At 40.9% G+C, this 16,855-nt stretch overlaps 1 protein-coding gene across 1 annotated transcript; it reads right to left on the bottom strand.

Annotated features, from left to right (window-relative positions):
* Positions 1-1,220: 1,220 nt before the first annotated feature.
* Positions 1,221-15,371, bottom strand: DNAJB11 (DnaJ heat shock protein family (Hsp40) member B11). Its single transcript, XM_015406860.1, has 10 exons — positions 15,216-15,371; positions 13,828-13,984; positions 11,536-11,633; positions 9,501-9,633; positions 6,999-7,141; positions 4,672-4,754; positions 3,830-3,887; positions 3,340-3,451; positions 3,064-3,223; positions 1,221-2,349 (listed from the first exon to the last, which is right to left on the bottom strand). The coding sequence occupies exons 1-10, from the start codon at positions 15,281-15,283 to the stop codon at positions 2,285-2,287; spliced, it is 1,077 nt and encodes a 358-aa protein (XP_015262346.1). The 5' UTR covers positions 15,284-15,371; the 3' UTR covers positions 1,221-2,284.
* Between the last annotated feature and the right edge of the window lie 1,484 nt (positions 15,372-16,855).

The following is a 16,855-nucleotide window of genomic DNA, read 5'->3' as shown; positions in this document are numbered from 1 at the left end:
AAACTTCCCCCCTTTGCCCCCCCCCCCCCCAAGCACCAAGAATACAGTGCATCACCTATCTATACCTTGTGGCTAATAGCCACCTCTGCTCCATATGTTTATCGAATTCCCTCTTGAAGCCATCCATGCTTGTAGCTGCCACCACCTCCTGTGGCAGTGAATTCCATGTGTTAATCACTCTTTGGATGAAGAAGTACTTCCTTTTATCTGTTCTAACCCAACTGCTCAGCAAGTTCTTGTTCTCTGGTATATGCCCCAAAATATTTTCTATAGAACAGTACAAATTTCAACTGTGAGGCAGTAGAAGTTCTGAAAGTCATCCTTGAAACTCCTGCACCTGTCCTTGGAGAACCTTCCATTTACATATTCAGGTACATCTAAAAAGTATTGGGGAAGAGAAGAACAAATACTTCAAAATGCTGGATTTCTGGGGGGATAAGCCCTTTCAACTTTAGTCTGTCTCCACATAGATCCTTTCTGCCTCAATGGGAAAGTGTTTGTATCACAATAATATGTGGCTACTGGTAAGTAACCTTAGTGGTTGTCACTTCAGACAGTATTTACAGCCATGCATGCATTCTCATTTTTAAAAGAGAAAATAACATTTGTGTGGACCTCAAATCATTATTTAGTGCAGAGAGCTGAGCCAGGAAGCAGAACTCCAGTTAACTTTCCTTCAAAGGAGGAAACACACACACTAAGTATTGCAACACCAGCTAACTGCATGACAGACAACTTTAGGAGGCAGTGTACTTTCAAGACTGTGCATGCTAACCAAGAGACTATCTAGCTGGAAAAAGAAAGCTGGATACCTTTCCTAGTTTTCCATATCATGATCTCTTACATGAATCTCAGAACCGAGACACTAAAGACAGCGTTCCTCAGCAGTTGGAACTATCCAAGGGTCAATTCACATTTTGTGTACAGAAATGTATGCTGTTCATATTCTAGTGCTTGCAGCAGTAAAATACCACAAGTGTGAAATTGAACCAACTGGATGAAAAGCTGAGTGGCTACTGCCCCCTAGCACATTTCAATTTTATGGCTGTGTACTGCAACAAACACAACTGTAATATCAAATCCAAATTAGCTCTAAAACTGGTAACAGAACAACAGACCACTATCCTGGATTAAATCCTGGATTAATCAGTGGAAAAAATATGTAAAAATGAAATCTGTTGAACCATAAGCTGTTTTTCATTCCCCAACCCGGGGGGGGGGGGAGCAAAATTTGTTTACAAAAAATGGGGAAATTGGAAAAATAGCAGCCCAAAGATTATGGTAAGGCAGGTTGATATGTTTTTGTTCTGTGCATATACCGTAGGTCTATGAAGGATATGTTGCCAAGCAACAAGTCCCTTAGAAAATGAAGAATCTTCTCTTTGCACTCCACAGGTCAAAAGGTAAAAACTTTCCTCTACCTAATTATTACAGTCACTTGCTTCACCAAAGGGACAATGTAGTCTTTGCTTGCTGGACTGTTTCTTTTTAAGATACCATGGATCGTGTATTATATTTCTTTCACTACAGTCTAAACAGTAAACATGTAAGTGCTGCTGCCGGTTTTGTGGATACATAGAAAGATGCCAGCTTCACATGGACAATGCCACAAACTGCTGCAGTGTACAGGGAGAACTAGACACTCCTCTGGATGATGATAAAGACTAAAAGTAACCTTCAGCAGTATAAACAACTGGAATCACATGGATGTTTATAAAGAAACCTAAAAAAATGAGACAGACAAGTGAAACTTGTGGTGTCACTCCTGTCATTTCTCAAAGACTAGGTATTTTTTTAAATAATAAAAAAACAGAACGCCAAGGAAGCAATTCTAACAAACACACTAAAAAGTGGGTGTCAAAAAACCTGTGCCACCAGCACAGAACCTAGAAGGGACATTGCCTGAAATAAATGTGATATGAGCTCAAGCAAGGAGAGGGGAAACAAAAGTTAATTATGAAAAGTCATTCAGAGGGGCAAGAAAAAGTAACATCAAAATATATTTTAAAACCAGAAGTTCATCTTGGTACTTGTGTTAAAACGCCTCGTCTATTTCACTTCTGGAGCCTGACAGCTCCAAGTAGGCAGCACCAGTTGTGTCCTGAATCAGGAAGTTTCTTTTATCTCTTCTGATCGACCCCAGATACACCCCCATTATTTGTACAGAGGTCTTAACAGTCACTCCAACACCCCTCAGGTTTGTTCTACAATGACCAGAAGAAAAGACTGCAGTTTACAGCACTGATTTCATTTGTTTGCAACAAAGTCCATTTTTCTCCTAGTCTTAATATCCTTGCAGACCATTGTACACCTTCTGAACTGATGCCTGTCTCAGCAATTGTTTTAGGCCTAGAAAAAGAAAAAAACCACAATAATTATATATAGCACACAACACTCATCTTATCTTACCCTAAATTGTCAAAGGAAAACCCACTCTGCTCACTGTTCTTATTCTCTGTGAGAACATTACTTTAACACTCTGACACTTAAAGGAGGTTTGAGAGAAAGGGACATCGCTTCCCACCATGTGTAGTATACAAATGCTGCCAATGAACAAAAACAGCTGTGCCACAAGGGCAATGACATTACTCTGGCTGTTGTTTACAAAGCAGACTTCGAATAAGCAAGGAAGCTGGGAAAGATCAGAGATTGTGGCTTCCTGCCCAACAGTCAGTTCAGCCTCAGTCTCTGTTAATGACTATGCAATAAGCCCCTGAGAGATCCGGGCACATTCCTCACAAACTTTGTAGTAGTCATGAACTCAGATGTCATAGTTGGTCAGTGAAACACCTTACGTAGAGAAACAGAATCATAAACAAGGCAGCCTAGTTTACAAATACCTTTAACTATAGAACTGGATTATTTCTCAACACAGTAGAAAAAATGAATATGGTAGAAATAATCTATGGTGCTGCTGCTATGCGCTTTTGAAGATATATACGGGTTAGGCAAAACAACTTCCTAATCTCAGCCAGAGGAGAATGTGTGACTATCTACAATTATTGTTCAAAATATTTGGGAATCTATTGTAGTATACAATTCTCTGCTGTTTAAAATACAAACCTTCCCGCTGTTCATTTGTTAATTGCTCTTTGGGAAAATCCACATCAAATGTGATTATTAGAGAGCCTTTAATGTTGTTATTGTCAAAACTGGGAAGACCTTCTCCTTTCTTCCACAGCTTTGCTCCAGGCTTTGTGATTTTATCCCGGGCAATGTGGACCTGAAGGAAGCAGAAGGGAGGGGGGTGAGGTGGGAAATAGTGTAGAAGCCTACAATGCATACTTTTAGCCTGTATCCCCCAAAGCAGGACCCAAAGTAGAAACAATCCTCTCTTACTTTATGCCCATCCAAATGGGCAATATCCATCTCAAAGCCTACTAGAGCCTCGACCAGCGAGATAGTCACATTTGTATATAAATCATCCCCTCTTCGTTCAAAAACTGGATGCCTGTAGTCAAGAGAAGAAACATGATCATTTTCTTATAAAATGGTAGAAATGATGGGGGATCAGGGATACAGTCACCCTCTCTCTGCTGAGAGGTTCAATTTACCCAGCCCTTGGCTGGTAGGGAGAGGAAAGCTCCACTCCCATTCAGATGTCCTGTGTTTATCCAGCTGATAGCGTGTGCATGAATCATTTAACATTATGATATTTCTTCTTGATAAACGACATTGACACAGACAATGAAACACAATGAAACCAGTTGTTTTCAGCACCTGCCAAAGAGGGAATTGCCCTGTTTCATGATGAGTTAACATAGGACATTTTACAAGTGACTTTCCCGGGTGAGCAACACAAAAAAATAATAATTGAAACCCAACTTACTTAAGAACTTTTATTCGGAACCGCAAGTCACCTGGCTCTCCATCAACATGTGGTTCACCTGAGGAAGATTGAAAACTGGATTAGGCATATTAAGCAGAAGTCAAAAGGGACACCAGTACATGCTACTCAGGCCTGCTTCAATTTGAGATAATCATACAAGCTGTAGGTGCTATGTCCAGGGAACAATTGGTTTGCTTCAGTTTGCGAGGGAAGTTAATTCTATCTTCTAGACCACAGACAAATTTGCTCATAAAAATATGATTCACACACCCATGTCCAAATAAAATACACAGATGGGGGTATGCTGTGCATCAAAAAAGTGTTTAAAATAATTTATCTAAATGAAGATTTGCACAAATCTACTTTTGCTGTGATCAATATGATGGTTCACTCAGATTCTGGGATCTTTGGGAAACGAATGACAGTACATCATGGGCAACAGTGGGAAGAGCGAACAGTCAAGAGAAAACGTGAAAGAGCAACTATGAAAAACAAACTTCCAGTTCCAGCATCACAAGAAGCCTCGACTATGTACTATCTGTACATTTCCACAGTTCTTTCTGCAACCACAAGGACCAGAAGCTTGCATTTGAAAAAAACAAAATGTCTGTAAGAAAAATAAAACTTGCACTTCCCAGAAACTATTTCTGTACCACAAGCCATGCATGAAAGTAATACACACAGCAGCACAGCTGACATTTTCAAGCCTCCAATAATTAATACAGAAGCCATGTTCCCTTTTCAAACCTAACCTGGGCACCAGGAAATTTGAGAAAAATCATTACCACCATTGGTCAAACTAGTTTTAATGAAGTTTATTAGAACTGAAGTGAATGTTATACCTTCCCCAATAAAGGGATATTCCATGCCATCCCTCACACCAGGCTCTATTTCCACCTCTAGGGTCCGCTCTTCATTCACAAGCCTGAAAAACAAGAGAGAGCAAATATGGAAAAAATAACATACCTTCACCAAGCAGACTTCGGGGGGAGATTTGGATTTTTTTTGGGGGGGGCCTTTCCTTCCCCACTTTTGTAGAATAACGCTGCTGGGTCTAGTAAAGGAATAATACCAAAAGCAGCTAGGCATCTTCTGATGACTCAAGGAGTCACCTACAAGAATGCTGGATGATACAATTACAAGTCTCATTTTACTTCACTATTGAAGCTATGGTCTTTATTTAACAGACTGTTTCTTGTTTTCTCTGCCTGGGTCCTTCACACCCTAGTACAACCCTAGAACCAGAGTAGTGGCAGCCACTTTAAACCATCGCCTGCTCCAGGACTGAAGGGAAGGAGAGCATGTGTGGGAAAGGAGGGATCCCTGGAAGCAACAACCCATCTGTGGCAAACCCTGCATGCCCCTGCTCCCTTCCGTGACACACATTGACACTAACATACCCTGGGATACCATGATGGTGTACTGTAATGCCTATAATTTCCCCTGTAAATTAGGAGGCAAGCATAGCTGAAGCCCTCTAGAATATGCCTAAATATCTTAGGGGGTATTACAGGTGGATCTCTGTTGGGTAAGGAACAGATACAGAATGAAAAGCTGGTGACTGTAGGAGTATGAATCTGGATTTAAATTCGTTCACCATATATTTACATTTGATATTGAAGGCCTAGAGGCTACAGTCTCTTAACTTAGGTGCCCTGAATTTGACCGAAACCTGACATTTCTGGTTTGCCTGTCAGAAGGGCATACAGGATGCTATATTTGGGAGTTTTGATCACGTGTACAAGATCTATCACCTATATAACTAAAGTTTCCTTTTAGCCAAGCACAATGTTAGTTAAGGAGAGATTATTCTTTGTTTCTGTTGTGAGGAAACCAAAAGGCTTATGTAATCGTGCTGTTCAAAAGTACATTTGTGTACACCTTAAAAAGGATATTATAGCTTTGGAAAAAGTGCAGAAAAGGGCAACTCGAATGACAAAAGGGTTGGAACACTTTCCCTATGAGGAAAGGTTAAAGCGCTTAGGGCTCTTTAGCTTGGAGAAAAGATGGGAAAGAACAGGTAGAGAAAGAGGTAGTTTCTCCCTTTCTCACAACACAAGAACTCGTGGGCACTCCATGAAATTGCTGAGCGGTCGGGTTAGAACGGATAAAAGGAAGTACTTCTTCACCCAAAGAGTGATTCACACATGGAATTCACTGCCACAGGAGGTGGTGGCGGCTACAAGCATGGACGGCTTCAAACGGGAATTAGATAGGCATATGGAGCAGAGGTCCATCAGTGGCTATTAGCCACCAGGTATAGATAGGGGCTCTGGGGCAAGTGATGCTCTGTCTTCTTGGTGCTTGGGGGGGCCAACAGTGGGAGGGCTTCTAATGTCCTGGCCCCACTGGTGGCCCTCCTGATGGCACCTGGTATTTTTGGCCACTGTGTGACAGAGTGGTGGACTGGATGGGCCTTTGGCCTGATCCAACATTGGCGTCTCTTATGTTCTTACATTTGGGGCAAGACAACATGAAATAGAACTAGTGCTCTAGAATTAGTCTTTGACCTGGTTAAGGAGTTTAGATTCCTCAGGTACTTCCTCAATTTAAAATGTAAAGATGCAGGTTAGGAGAACAAATTGTACAACTGATATCTCCACATTTCCACTGTTCACAGGACTTTGTTGTTTCAGGAATGAGCCTTCGAGGTCATCAGTCCTGTGCACTTACCTTCCCTCCACCCCTCTTGTGTGGCTCAGAGATTAATGAATTCCATATTAATAAAAAACAGTGTGATGACTAAACAAACTGGTTTGTTTTCTACTCTGTAAACCAGGATTCTAAGCCATTTTTAATACTAGTTTAGAATCCTGATTTATTGACTAGAGAACAAAGCATCCAATTTAGACACTAAGACCAAGTGCCACAATAAACCTGGAACTACTTTTATCTGTTGAACAGGGTCTGAATGGGTGTGGCCTCTTTTAATGATCTATTAAGGTTCCAGAGCAATAAAAAAACTGCACTCACAGGGAAACTATTCACATTCCAGTTGAGCTTACCCAGAGGGATTTCCAACCAAACAGTTTTTCATTCACAAAGATAAACACTAAATTACACCACCATGTGGCTCAAATTGGAAATGTAATCACTCCTCCCTCTGCTACTTTTAACAGTCATGCATGATTCTAAATGATGAACATAAGCAATGGAATGTCAGACTCACTTCACGTTGGGGCACTCATCACAGACCACTTCTTGGGTCATCTGGAAACGCCCTGGGCCTAGCTGGGTTGTCCTCATCTCTTGCCGGCAATTGCATTTTCTTTTACCAGGCGCTTGTCTTGCTACTGGTTTGTTTCGAGTAACCTGAAAAAATACATACAGAACCTCTGAAAAATTATACTGTGTAGAGTGTTCTAGCCCCAATCATGCCACCTTAGTCCCTTGTATTTTATGGGTCACACATATGAAGACAAAACAAGATAGGCCAGCAATAGTCTTGACCTGCTCCCTCTGACACTGCAATGAATAACTGGAACCATAGTATATGCAGCACCTTGAGCAAAGGTCCACACATTATTGTCCGGCCCTAGGCACACCAGTCCTCTGCATTCCAGAAGGCCTAGGGAATGACTCTTAGTTCATTGCATGTTCAGAGCCAGTTTGGTGTAGTGGTTAAGTGCACGGACTCTAATCTGGGAGAACCGGGTTTGATTCCCCACTCCTCCACTTGCACCTGGCTGGATGGCCTTGGGCAAGCCGTAGCTCTGATAAGAGCTGTTCTTGAAAAAGAGCAGTTTCTGTCAAGAGCTCTCTGAGCCCCACCTACCTCACAGGGTGTCTGCTGTGGGGAGGGGATGGGAAAGGAGTTTGTAAGCCGCTCTGAGACACCTTTGGGTAGTGAAGGGCGGGGCATAAATCCAATCTCTTCTCTTCTTCTTTTGCACACCCTACCAACACCTCAACATGTGTGGGAAATGACAGGAAAGACTTCTTCAAATACTCACATGGGATGATACAGGCCCTAGCCAACCCCCATTTTATGTGCATGCAAGAGAACTTGTGATAAGACTGAGTCTTATTTCATTTCAAGTGGGGCTTTTGTAGAAGACAGAAGGAAAGCAAGTGATGTTCCTCTGTAAAGCCAGTGCAACAGGAGAAAGCAGCAGACACAGGGTCCCCCAAACAGGGGAGCTGTCCCCTCATTGGTGGCCCAGCAAGAGGATCCATGGAGCCCTGAAGGTAACTTAACTCCGCAGCAGCTCCTTTGCTAAAAGATGCCTGCTCAGTTAGCACAGAAAATTGCGTTACAACATTCTACCTACTGCAACTCATTCACTAGAACATTAACACCACTATTACCTTTTATCTGTCAGCGCCTTCAAGACCAAAACAATACAGACAGAGATAACAATAATGTGCTTCACTGTGTTGTCTGATAACCACAAAGTACAAGAAGAGGCAGTATTCCCTTTCATCATCAAGATCCCTTTCACTGCCTAGCGAAATATACCTCTTCTGGAAAACTGCAGCCTCTCAGTAGTAAGACAAAATGACAGAAATTCACTACTTTTCAGCATGCTTCCTAATTAACAGAAAGAATACTAGCAGTAACGCTAACAAACGGCATCAAATTTCATTGGTTGCCTATGGGACATATTGTAGTTCATTTAAATGGGAAAACCTACACTGCCCTATGACGAAACATCTGGGAAAAAACTTTTGGTTGGATCTGTAAAACCGTAAGAGGTAGAAAATAGACTGGAGTTCAGTTTGTTTGGAGACGGCTACTTGAAAACTCAGAGACACGATCCTTCTAGGAATTAAATTAAGAGCAATTCAAGACGAGAATGTTATATTGTATTTAGCAATAAGGAATATGCAATGCTAACTCTGATTTATAGTTTAGTTTACAATAAAATAGTGTCTTTGTTATAACGGTATATGATTGAGAGGGTTAAAAGAAAAAAAGGGCCAGAAAGTAAACAATCTATTTTAATTTAAACAGTGGGTGCAATGAGGAGGGAGGGGGAACGCCCCCCCCAAGTCCTCTCACAGGAGGAGGGAAGGTTTTCTTCCCGCTGAGTTTCTCAGCCCCAGGAATGAGAGGCATCTCCATTTGGATTTCTTTTGTGTATTTTAGGTGGAACAGGTTTCCCGGAAGAAGAAAGTTAACTGGAATTATGTTATAGTAAATAGTAAATTGAAGAATGTCCATGTAATATATTATGTAGAGATATGCAAGGAATTTGATATGTACATGGAGAAAGAAGTGAAGAAACCGAATGGAAGTATACTTAGCGGGTGGCACAAGATAACAGGACTCAGAATAGAAAGTAATTCTTGGTTAGTAAATGGATATATTAGAAGTTAAGGGATCAGTTTGAGAATACTTTCTATTAATATATAATTGTAGGACTGTTGGAAAAAAGTTCAATGTTCTGTAATTATCGCACACTACAGAAATTAATAAATTGTGAATTAAAAAAAAGAATACTCTTCAATAAACTTTCATTAATTTGAGAATGATGCACAGAACAGTAAACATGTCTCAGACATCAGCAAATGCAAGGAATCAGAAGCTTTGATATAATTGCTCATTAAAGTCTTCTGTATTCAAACAAAAGCACATAACTGCCACTATTCCTCAGAACATTTATGTTATTCATAATTAAAAACGGCTACCAAACTTCAATAAACAAAGGAGGCCCCTCAAGACACTTACTTCAACAAAGTTTCCTGAATATACTTCTTCCAGTGTAACTTCTAGATCCACAATGATGTCACTTCCTCTTGGAATGTTTCTGTCCTGTTGGCGAGGACTGCCTCCAAACATGAAGCCAAAGTCCCCAAAGAAACTACAAAAGATGCAAGCAACTGTTAATTTGGAAAGAAAGTGGAGCTGGACATCATGAGGTTCCTGTTGGCTCAACTGGCAGGAGAGCAGGCAAGACAGCATTACTTCTGTCAACTATGACAGTAGGATCAACCAAACTTGATGAGAGATGTCACCATCCAATGTTAAAAGGTACATTAATCTGTGAGACAACTGTAATGAAAGCAGGAACAGTACTTGCCTGCTAGGGCAGACCCCAAAATGGAGAACAACCGCAAAGACAGCAATCAACACGTGGTTTCAAGAATGGAAGAAAAATGGATTACAGACAGGAGTAACAAGAGCAACTTCAGAAGGTTTCTGATACACTACCTGATGCTATACGGGACCTGCACAGCGTGAACCAGTAAATTTTGCCTGATGTGCACCAGGGGGGTTTGACTGCTCTCCTACCAAACTTATTTGAGGGAACTGGCACCTCTTACTTAAGTCCAACTTTCCATTCTCAGTGAGAAGAAAACATGTGGAACGGGATGCTCAAATACTGCTCCTCATCCCAGAATGGGTTTGAGTGGTTGTGAGGTGCTCCAGCAGGGAGAATGCTTCCTGGGCAATGCAGCACAATGAAGGAGGGCGTTTGTGAAAGAGGCTATGTATGAGAAGTACTTGCCTAACACTCCTACTTTTGTTGCAGATCCTTTACATAAACACTTGCACGAAGGGCTGCTTTATCTTCCACAGTAGTTCCAGCCACATCTTCTTTGAAACTGTGCTGAATGGGAATGCTTTCCTTAGATTGCATGCAGTCAATGTTACTAACTCCCTGGGTAGGGATTCAGCAGCAATGTTTACCCTCAGTTATGCACAGATCCTGCTATCAACAGTACAATCAGTACTGCACTGACAATTCTTTTTGAACAAAAAGAGCATGTGAAAAGGGGGAGCAAAACCTTGTTCTCTGCTGCATCCTATCTCACTGCACTCTGGTGTTTGAAGCCTGGCTCATTTCTGACAGTGAAGCTGGGCTGGGAGTAATAAGGTTAAAGTGCGGGGAGGGGGTGGGGAGATTAAATCACTCCATCTGTATGCTCCATTTTTATTTCAAAAAACGAGCTCCACTTTAGATGTGAATAAATGGATTTGTATACGAGGAACTCTCAAGTATACCTTATTTGTGTCCACCACTTCCTTGGGTTGACAAATGTCTAACTCTGCCTGTTGTGCAAGGGAGCATTGCAAGCAAGGGACCCCTTCTCCTATGTGCCTAAAATTTGGCAAGGACAATCCCTTAGGTAAGGGGAATGACCCCACAATCTCACTCCAGTTGTGTGTCTGTGGGGAGAAATAGAGCTTGTAATATATTTCCTATTAAATAAAAGAAAAACATAAAAGAAACTGAATAAGTGTAATAATGGAGCAACAAAATTTAAAACTAAAACTAACCAAGACCAAACACATTTGTGTGTGCATATCCCTAGCTGCCACTCTAAAACATCAGCTGACCATCTGTTGATCACAGAAGCAAACTATAGATGAAATTCTACAATTAGTCTGATGACACAGTCTTTTAACTGATGATTCTGCTAGACACATTACATTAGAAACCCACTAGCAAGTGGCTTTGCTGTATACCATGGAGGTCTGAAAAGGAAAAAGTGTTCCTATTTATTCCAGTAAGGTTAGTGCACCTCAAAAAATTGAAAAATGTCTCACATTATCTGTTAGTCTCTATGCTCAGTCAACATTTATACTTCTGGCTAGGCCAGGGAAAAACCACAGGATAACAAGCAACTTTGGCAGTAATAGTGGCATTTGTGAGAATATCAGTGTTGGTTCACCTATTGCATTTTGATATGGCTTGTTCTGTCATGCCAAAAAAAAAAAAAAAAGAAAAAAAAAGAGAGGAGGAATAAGACAGACTTACTGTGAAAAAATATCTCCATGGGAACCCTGGTGACCTTCTTTCAGACCCTCTTCTCCATATGCATCGTACTGTTTACGCTTTTCCTCATCTGATAGCACCTGAATAACAAAATAATATACATGGCTATGTAATACACAGACAAAGCTTTAATAAAGATGAATTATTACCCTATTTCTAGTTTGGCATTCTCTATTAACTCATCCCCTATTCCAAAATGCTTGCATATTAATTGTCTAACTTTATCTACTACTTTTTCCTCATTCTTCCCATGTTGGTCCTGCGATTGGTTTTCACAGTATATAAATTGCTGGCCCAGCACATGCTTTATTCAGATATGCACACGCATATGAGGAAAGGGCACAAGGAAGCAAATCAATCACTTCAATGGAGAATGCATACACAACAGTATGACTATCACAAAAATTCACACATTGTCCTACATGGGTTTGGATTTGCATGTACAGAAAGCAATGCAAGAATCAATCCTAAATGCAGCAAAAAAGGAAGAAGGGCATCAAATGGAAAACTTACTTTGGGCCTCCTAAGAGCTATCAGCTAGAGTAAGGACCAAACATCCATCTGGACTTTGGGGTTATTTTTTAACATATAACACTGTTTATAGCAATTTTTTAAAATGGTTGATTATTGAAATACAAAGTTTGGAACAACATCCAATAAATAATAATTTCTGTATGAGCTTATCAGCCAATTCATTTTTTCCATTGTTTTTTAAAAAATGTTGATATGGAGATAAAAGCAGTTGACAAAACCCTTCTAAAGCAATCTATTAAAGAAGAAGGATCTGGCATTTAAACAAAGGCAACAAACATGTATCACTAATTCCAAAACAAACATAGTTACTGCATCTTTGAAATAATTTGAGGATGTTAAAAATACAACATTTGTGTTATATTTCTGATTGTATCTAAAATTTCTTGCCTAAGAGTCTGGGATGAAGCCCAAATACATGCCAACAATGCCAAAAATTATCCTGTACATTACCATGAATTGTCCTAGGTTACAGGGAACCCAATATCAATGATCCTGAATATCATTCTTCAGTCAGCTGATATTAACAAAGAGGTTAGTTTAGACCAAATGCAATTCCAAAGTTCTCTATGAATTGTATAACCTAATTTTTCTTCCATTCTTTCACAAATCTTTCCAAAGTTTCATATGCATTTACAACGAAAGCATAAATATGACTTATTATTTCCTTTGAAATGTTGGTTTCAACGTGCTCCCAGAGGAGATCAGGGCCCTATGGGACCTTGCACAGTTCCGCAGGGCCTGCAAGACGGAGCTCTTCCACCAGGCTTTTAAATAGGAGCCGCCGCCACCACCGTTACCACCAACTATTCCGTTGAACATCTGAAATGGGACTGGCCCACTATGGACTATGCCATTTAATATCTGGACCATAAGATTGGCCATAAGATCAAGAGATTGCCGGAATGGAAATTCATGCCATCTATGTTAATACTGTGAGCACTTTAAATGTTATTGTTGTAATGTTAAGAATATTTATATTATTTTAATGTTTTATGGTTTTATGCTAATTCGGCATACTTTGCCATCTTCTGTAAGCCACCCAGAGCCTGCTTACGGGGTGGGTGGGGTATAAATATAAATAAATACATAGCTGAAATTCTACCTATTGACAATAATTTCAACACTGCTCATTTGCTTAGATCTTTTCCTTAAATAGCTTTGTAGCTGTTTAAGGACTGACTGATCCTAGGTATCGTGTTGGGGAGGAATTACATGTGACACCAATACATGTGGAATGTTCCCCCCTTTTTTCATATTTAAGCTGATCCATTCCAACTCAGTGATGTTTGAAAATCAATCTAACAATGCTCATCATTTCTGAGGACTGATCCAGATTGGATAAGGTCAGAGATATATCATCATTTGCATAAAATGAATTTTATTTTAAAAACTAATACCTCCAAGTTAAATCCAGAATTACTATTGCCCCTTATCATAATGGCCAAAGGTTCAAGAATTAGTTCACACAGCAACCTTATTGATAAATGACAGCCTTGAGTGCCCCATTTTAACAGGTTTTGTTTGCATATTATCACATTTGAAGATTTGAATAAATATTTTGTCTGTTTATTATGCTTCAGACAATCCAGAGATCATTTTCAAAGAGGGATTTTCAGGAGGAAAATTTTCTAACAGTACTCTACAAAACATCCACCATTTTAAAAATAATGTTCTACCATGGCAAAGGCAGGAATTCATAATCAACATCCAGAGCTTGGGCACTTTTTGGTTTTTACTGACCTCATAGGCAGCCCCAAGATCCTGGAACTTTTCCTGTGCACGTGGATCATCGGGGTTACGGTCTGGATGAAGTTGCAGGGCTAATTTTCTGTAGGCCTTTTTAATATCTTTAACAGATGCACTGCGAGACACTCCCAAGATTTTGTAGAAATCTCTCCTAAAAAAAGAGTAATGCACAGAACCTTTGAGCAACATTCAGGCTATGTGTAGGAAGAAGGCAAGAAGGTATGGTTACCGTCTAATAATTCTACCAACCACAATAAATGCAACACAGAGAGAACCTGCAAGAATTTCATCCAGAGGATGCCATGCATGGTATCTCCAATACAGCATCAAAACTCAACAAGCAAGCCTTCAAGTATTAATTTAACATTTGTATTCAGCAAAGTCATACTAAACACACAGTGGAAACAGGTGTCACTAAAACTACAACTGGAAAAAATAATTTATTTTCCACATTCCTAGTAACAATCCCTCAACTACTACTTTTCTCCCAACATTATACAGAAGGCCAATAAGAACTTTGTATACATTACACACAGTGTAAACTTAGCCACTGTTTTATTTCCCCCCGTGCACTGCCAGTTGTGACTGATGACTGATCGAGTGTGTGCATGCATGCACATGGGAGAGGGAATCAGCTGCCACAGATAATAAGCTCTTATATTTTTAACAGAAGGGAAACTTTCACGATGTGAAATTTTTCTCACACACATGTAAACCTTTCCAAACCATGACCTGACAACTATCGTTTACAGAAATCCCATCATTTACTACAGGAGCTTATCATCATCACTTTGGGAAGATGAAATTTAATGTCTAGATATTTACACCTTCCTCCAAGGAACCTGAGACAGTATAGTTACTTTTCTCTTCCACCATTTTATTATCTTCACAATCATCCTGTATGGCAGGTTAGGCTGAAAGAGCACAGCTAGCCTGTCACTCAATAAGCATCACAGTAGGGGAGATCTGAACCTAGGGTTGCCAATTCTGGGTGGGAAATTCCTGGTGGAGCCTGAGGAGGGCTGGGTTTCAAGAGGGGAGGGACCTCAGCAGGGTATAATGCCATAGAGGCCACCCTCGCAAGCAGCCATTTTCTCCAGGAGAACTGATTTCTCTCAACTGAAGAACAGTTATAATTCCAGAGGATCGCCAGGCCCTACCTGGAGGTTGGCCACATTGTTTGAGCGAGGCTCCCCGCAGTCAGGACTGGAGAAAATAGTGCCAATGACCATTATGGACCCAGAGACTGAGAGGGCAGAAGTGGGGTGGGGAAGCAGCATGGCTTTGGTCGCTCCTCAGGACCCATCTCTGGTGAGGGGACGAGAACCCAGAAACCGGGGAGGCATTTGCTCGCTACTCCTGCCCGCCACCCTCAGGCTTACCCAGCAATGGCGGCCCCAAGCATACACAGCAGCAGCACTAGGAGACCACCGAGGGAGCGAGGGGACATGGCGGGGGGTGTCTTCGAGCAGCTTCCGTACCCCCACCGTGCTCACTCGTCCGTAACCATAGGCATAGGAGAGAAAGCGACTGAACCCGGTGAGGGAAACCGACCAACCGAAACCCGGCACCGCAGACTACCTTCCCCTGCAGTGGCCAGTCATAATTGCACACTTCACCCGCGGCCGGCTACGCTTCACCAATAGAATTCTACTACGTCAACAAATTGGGACACTGGAAAGGAGCGCCTTGGGTTTTAGTCCTTGTCCAAGCATCGCGCGGGGCGCTATAAAGTCGTCACAGGGAAACGCCACCTGTAAGGAGTTTTACGTTACCATTTGGTTTTCTGTTGAAACTCGTGGTGGGTCCACTCCGTAAGCAAGCCGTTTAAAGGATTATTAAGACTCGTCTGGTACTTTGCAACTGGAACATCAGAATTAAACGCATGGGATTTTCACCTTTTTGGTTAAATTGGAACGGTACTGCGTACAGGACCAGCGCAAATATCTGAACGGTGGAGCCGCTCTATCTCTAAATCTTCATTGTACAAATCTTTATTTTCCCCATTGGTTGTTTCCAAGGTCAGGGAAAATCGGGGGTGTTTATAGTTCCATTGAAGCTGTCTGCAATGGTGATGCTTTAGTTAGAATAATGTCATGGAACCATTGGAGCCTTGTACGAAGATGACTGGCAAATATGCACGTCTTATGTGAAGATTGACTGGAAGACTCACAGTTTAGTTTATATGCAATACTTGCATTGAAGTAATTGTGACAAAGGCAGTAATCCTTCTATGACCATAATAAATGATTGACTGAGGCAGCAATCCTTTATCCACTGCTCTGGGAGTAATCTCAGTAAAACTAATTGGTTCATATATCTGAATGAATAATAGCATGACAGGAGGCTGAATCCATTCAAATTAATGATCCACTTGAACAGCATTTGTAAACTCTAGGTATAAAGGGTATAAGGGAACAGAAAACATTCTGATGCTAATCCATGGCTCTAGTGTGGGTGAGAGGTTGTGGTACTCCTGAGTATGGCCCCAGGCATACGGCCAGATATCGCGGGGGGGGGGGGAAGGCGTGGCTAATTGCCCCGGTGCAGTGTGATCTGCGATCTTGCAGTATATTAATAAACATAGGAGTAACCCTGGTGGTTATCACTACAACAAAAAGCTAACATCTAACCATAATATCTCCAGTTTCTCATAATTTCATTATTGCACTTAAAAAGCTAAATTTAATTGAATATTGGATCCAGTATAGAAAGCAACTGGTTAAAAATGAGGGGACAGTGAAGGCAACCATTTACCCAGAATTATCTTTGCTGCAATTAAAACTATATTTTGTATAAGGTATTTTTGCTGGAAATGCAAAACAACTACCTGGCAGAAAGTGACTAGATGTAGTGGTTATAACTTCCCCCCATATGGGAATAGCAACACAGGGCTACATTTACTTATTTTTACTTTATTTACATTATTTAACTGCCTTTCTAACTTGTACTCAAGGTAGGTTACAGAGGGAATCAATACAATCAAGAGGATGGGGCATTCAATGAACAATGCAGTAGGAAT

The sequence above is a fragment of the Gekko japonicus genome, unplaced genomic scaffold, assembly GCF_001447785.1.
Source record: "Gekko japonicus isolate JY-2015 unplaced genomic scaffold, Gekko_japonicus_V1.1 scaffold1023, whole genome shotgun sequence".
NCBI classification, from domain to species: domain Eukaryota; kingdom Metazoa; phylum Chordata; class Lepidosauria; order Squamata; family Gekkonidae; genus Gekko; species Gekko japonicus.
Note: the sequence above shows the minus strand (reverse complement) of the source record. Positions and strands in the feature narration are given on the sequence as shown.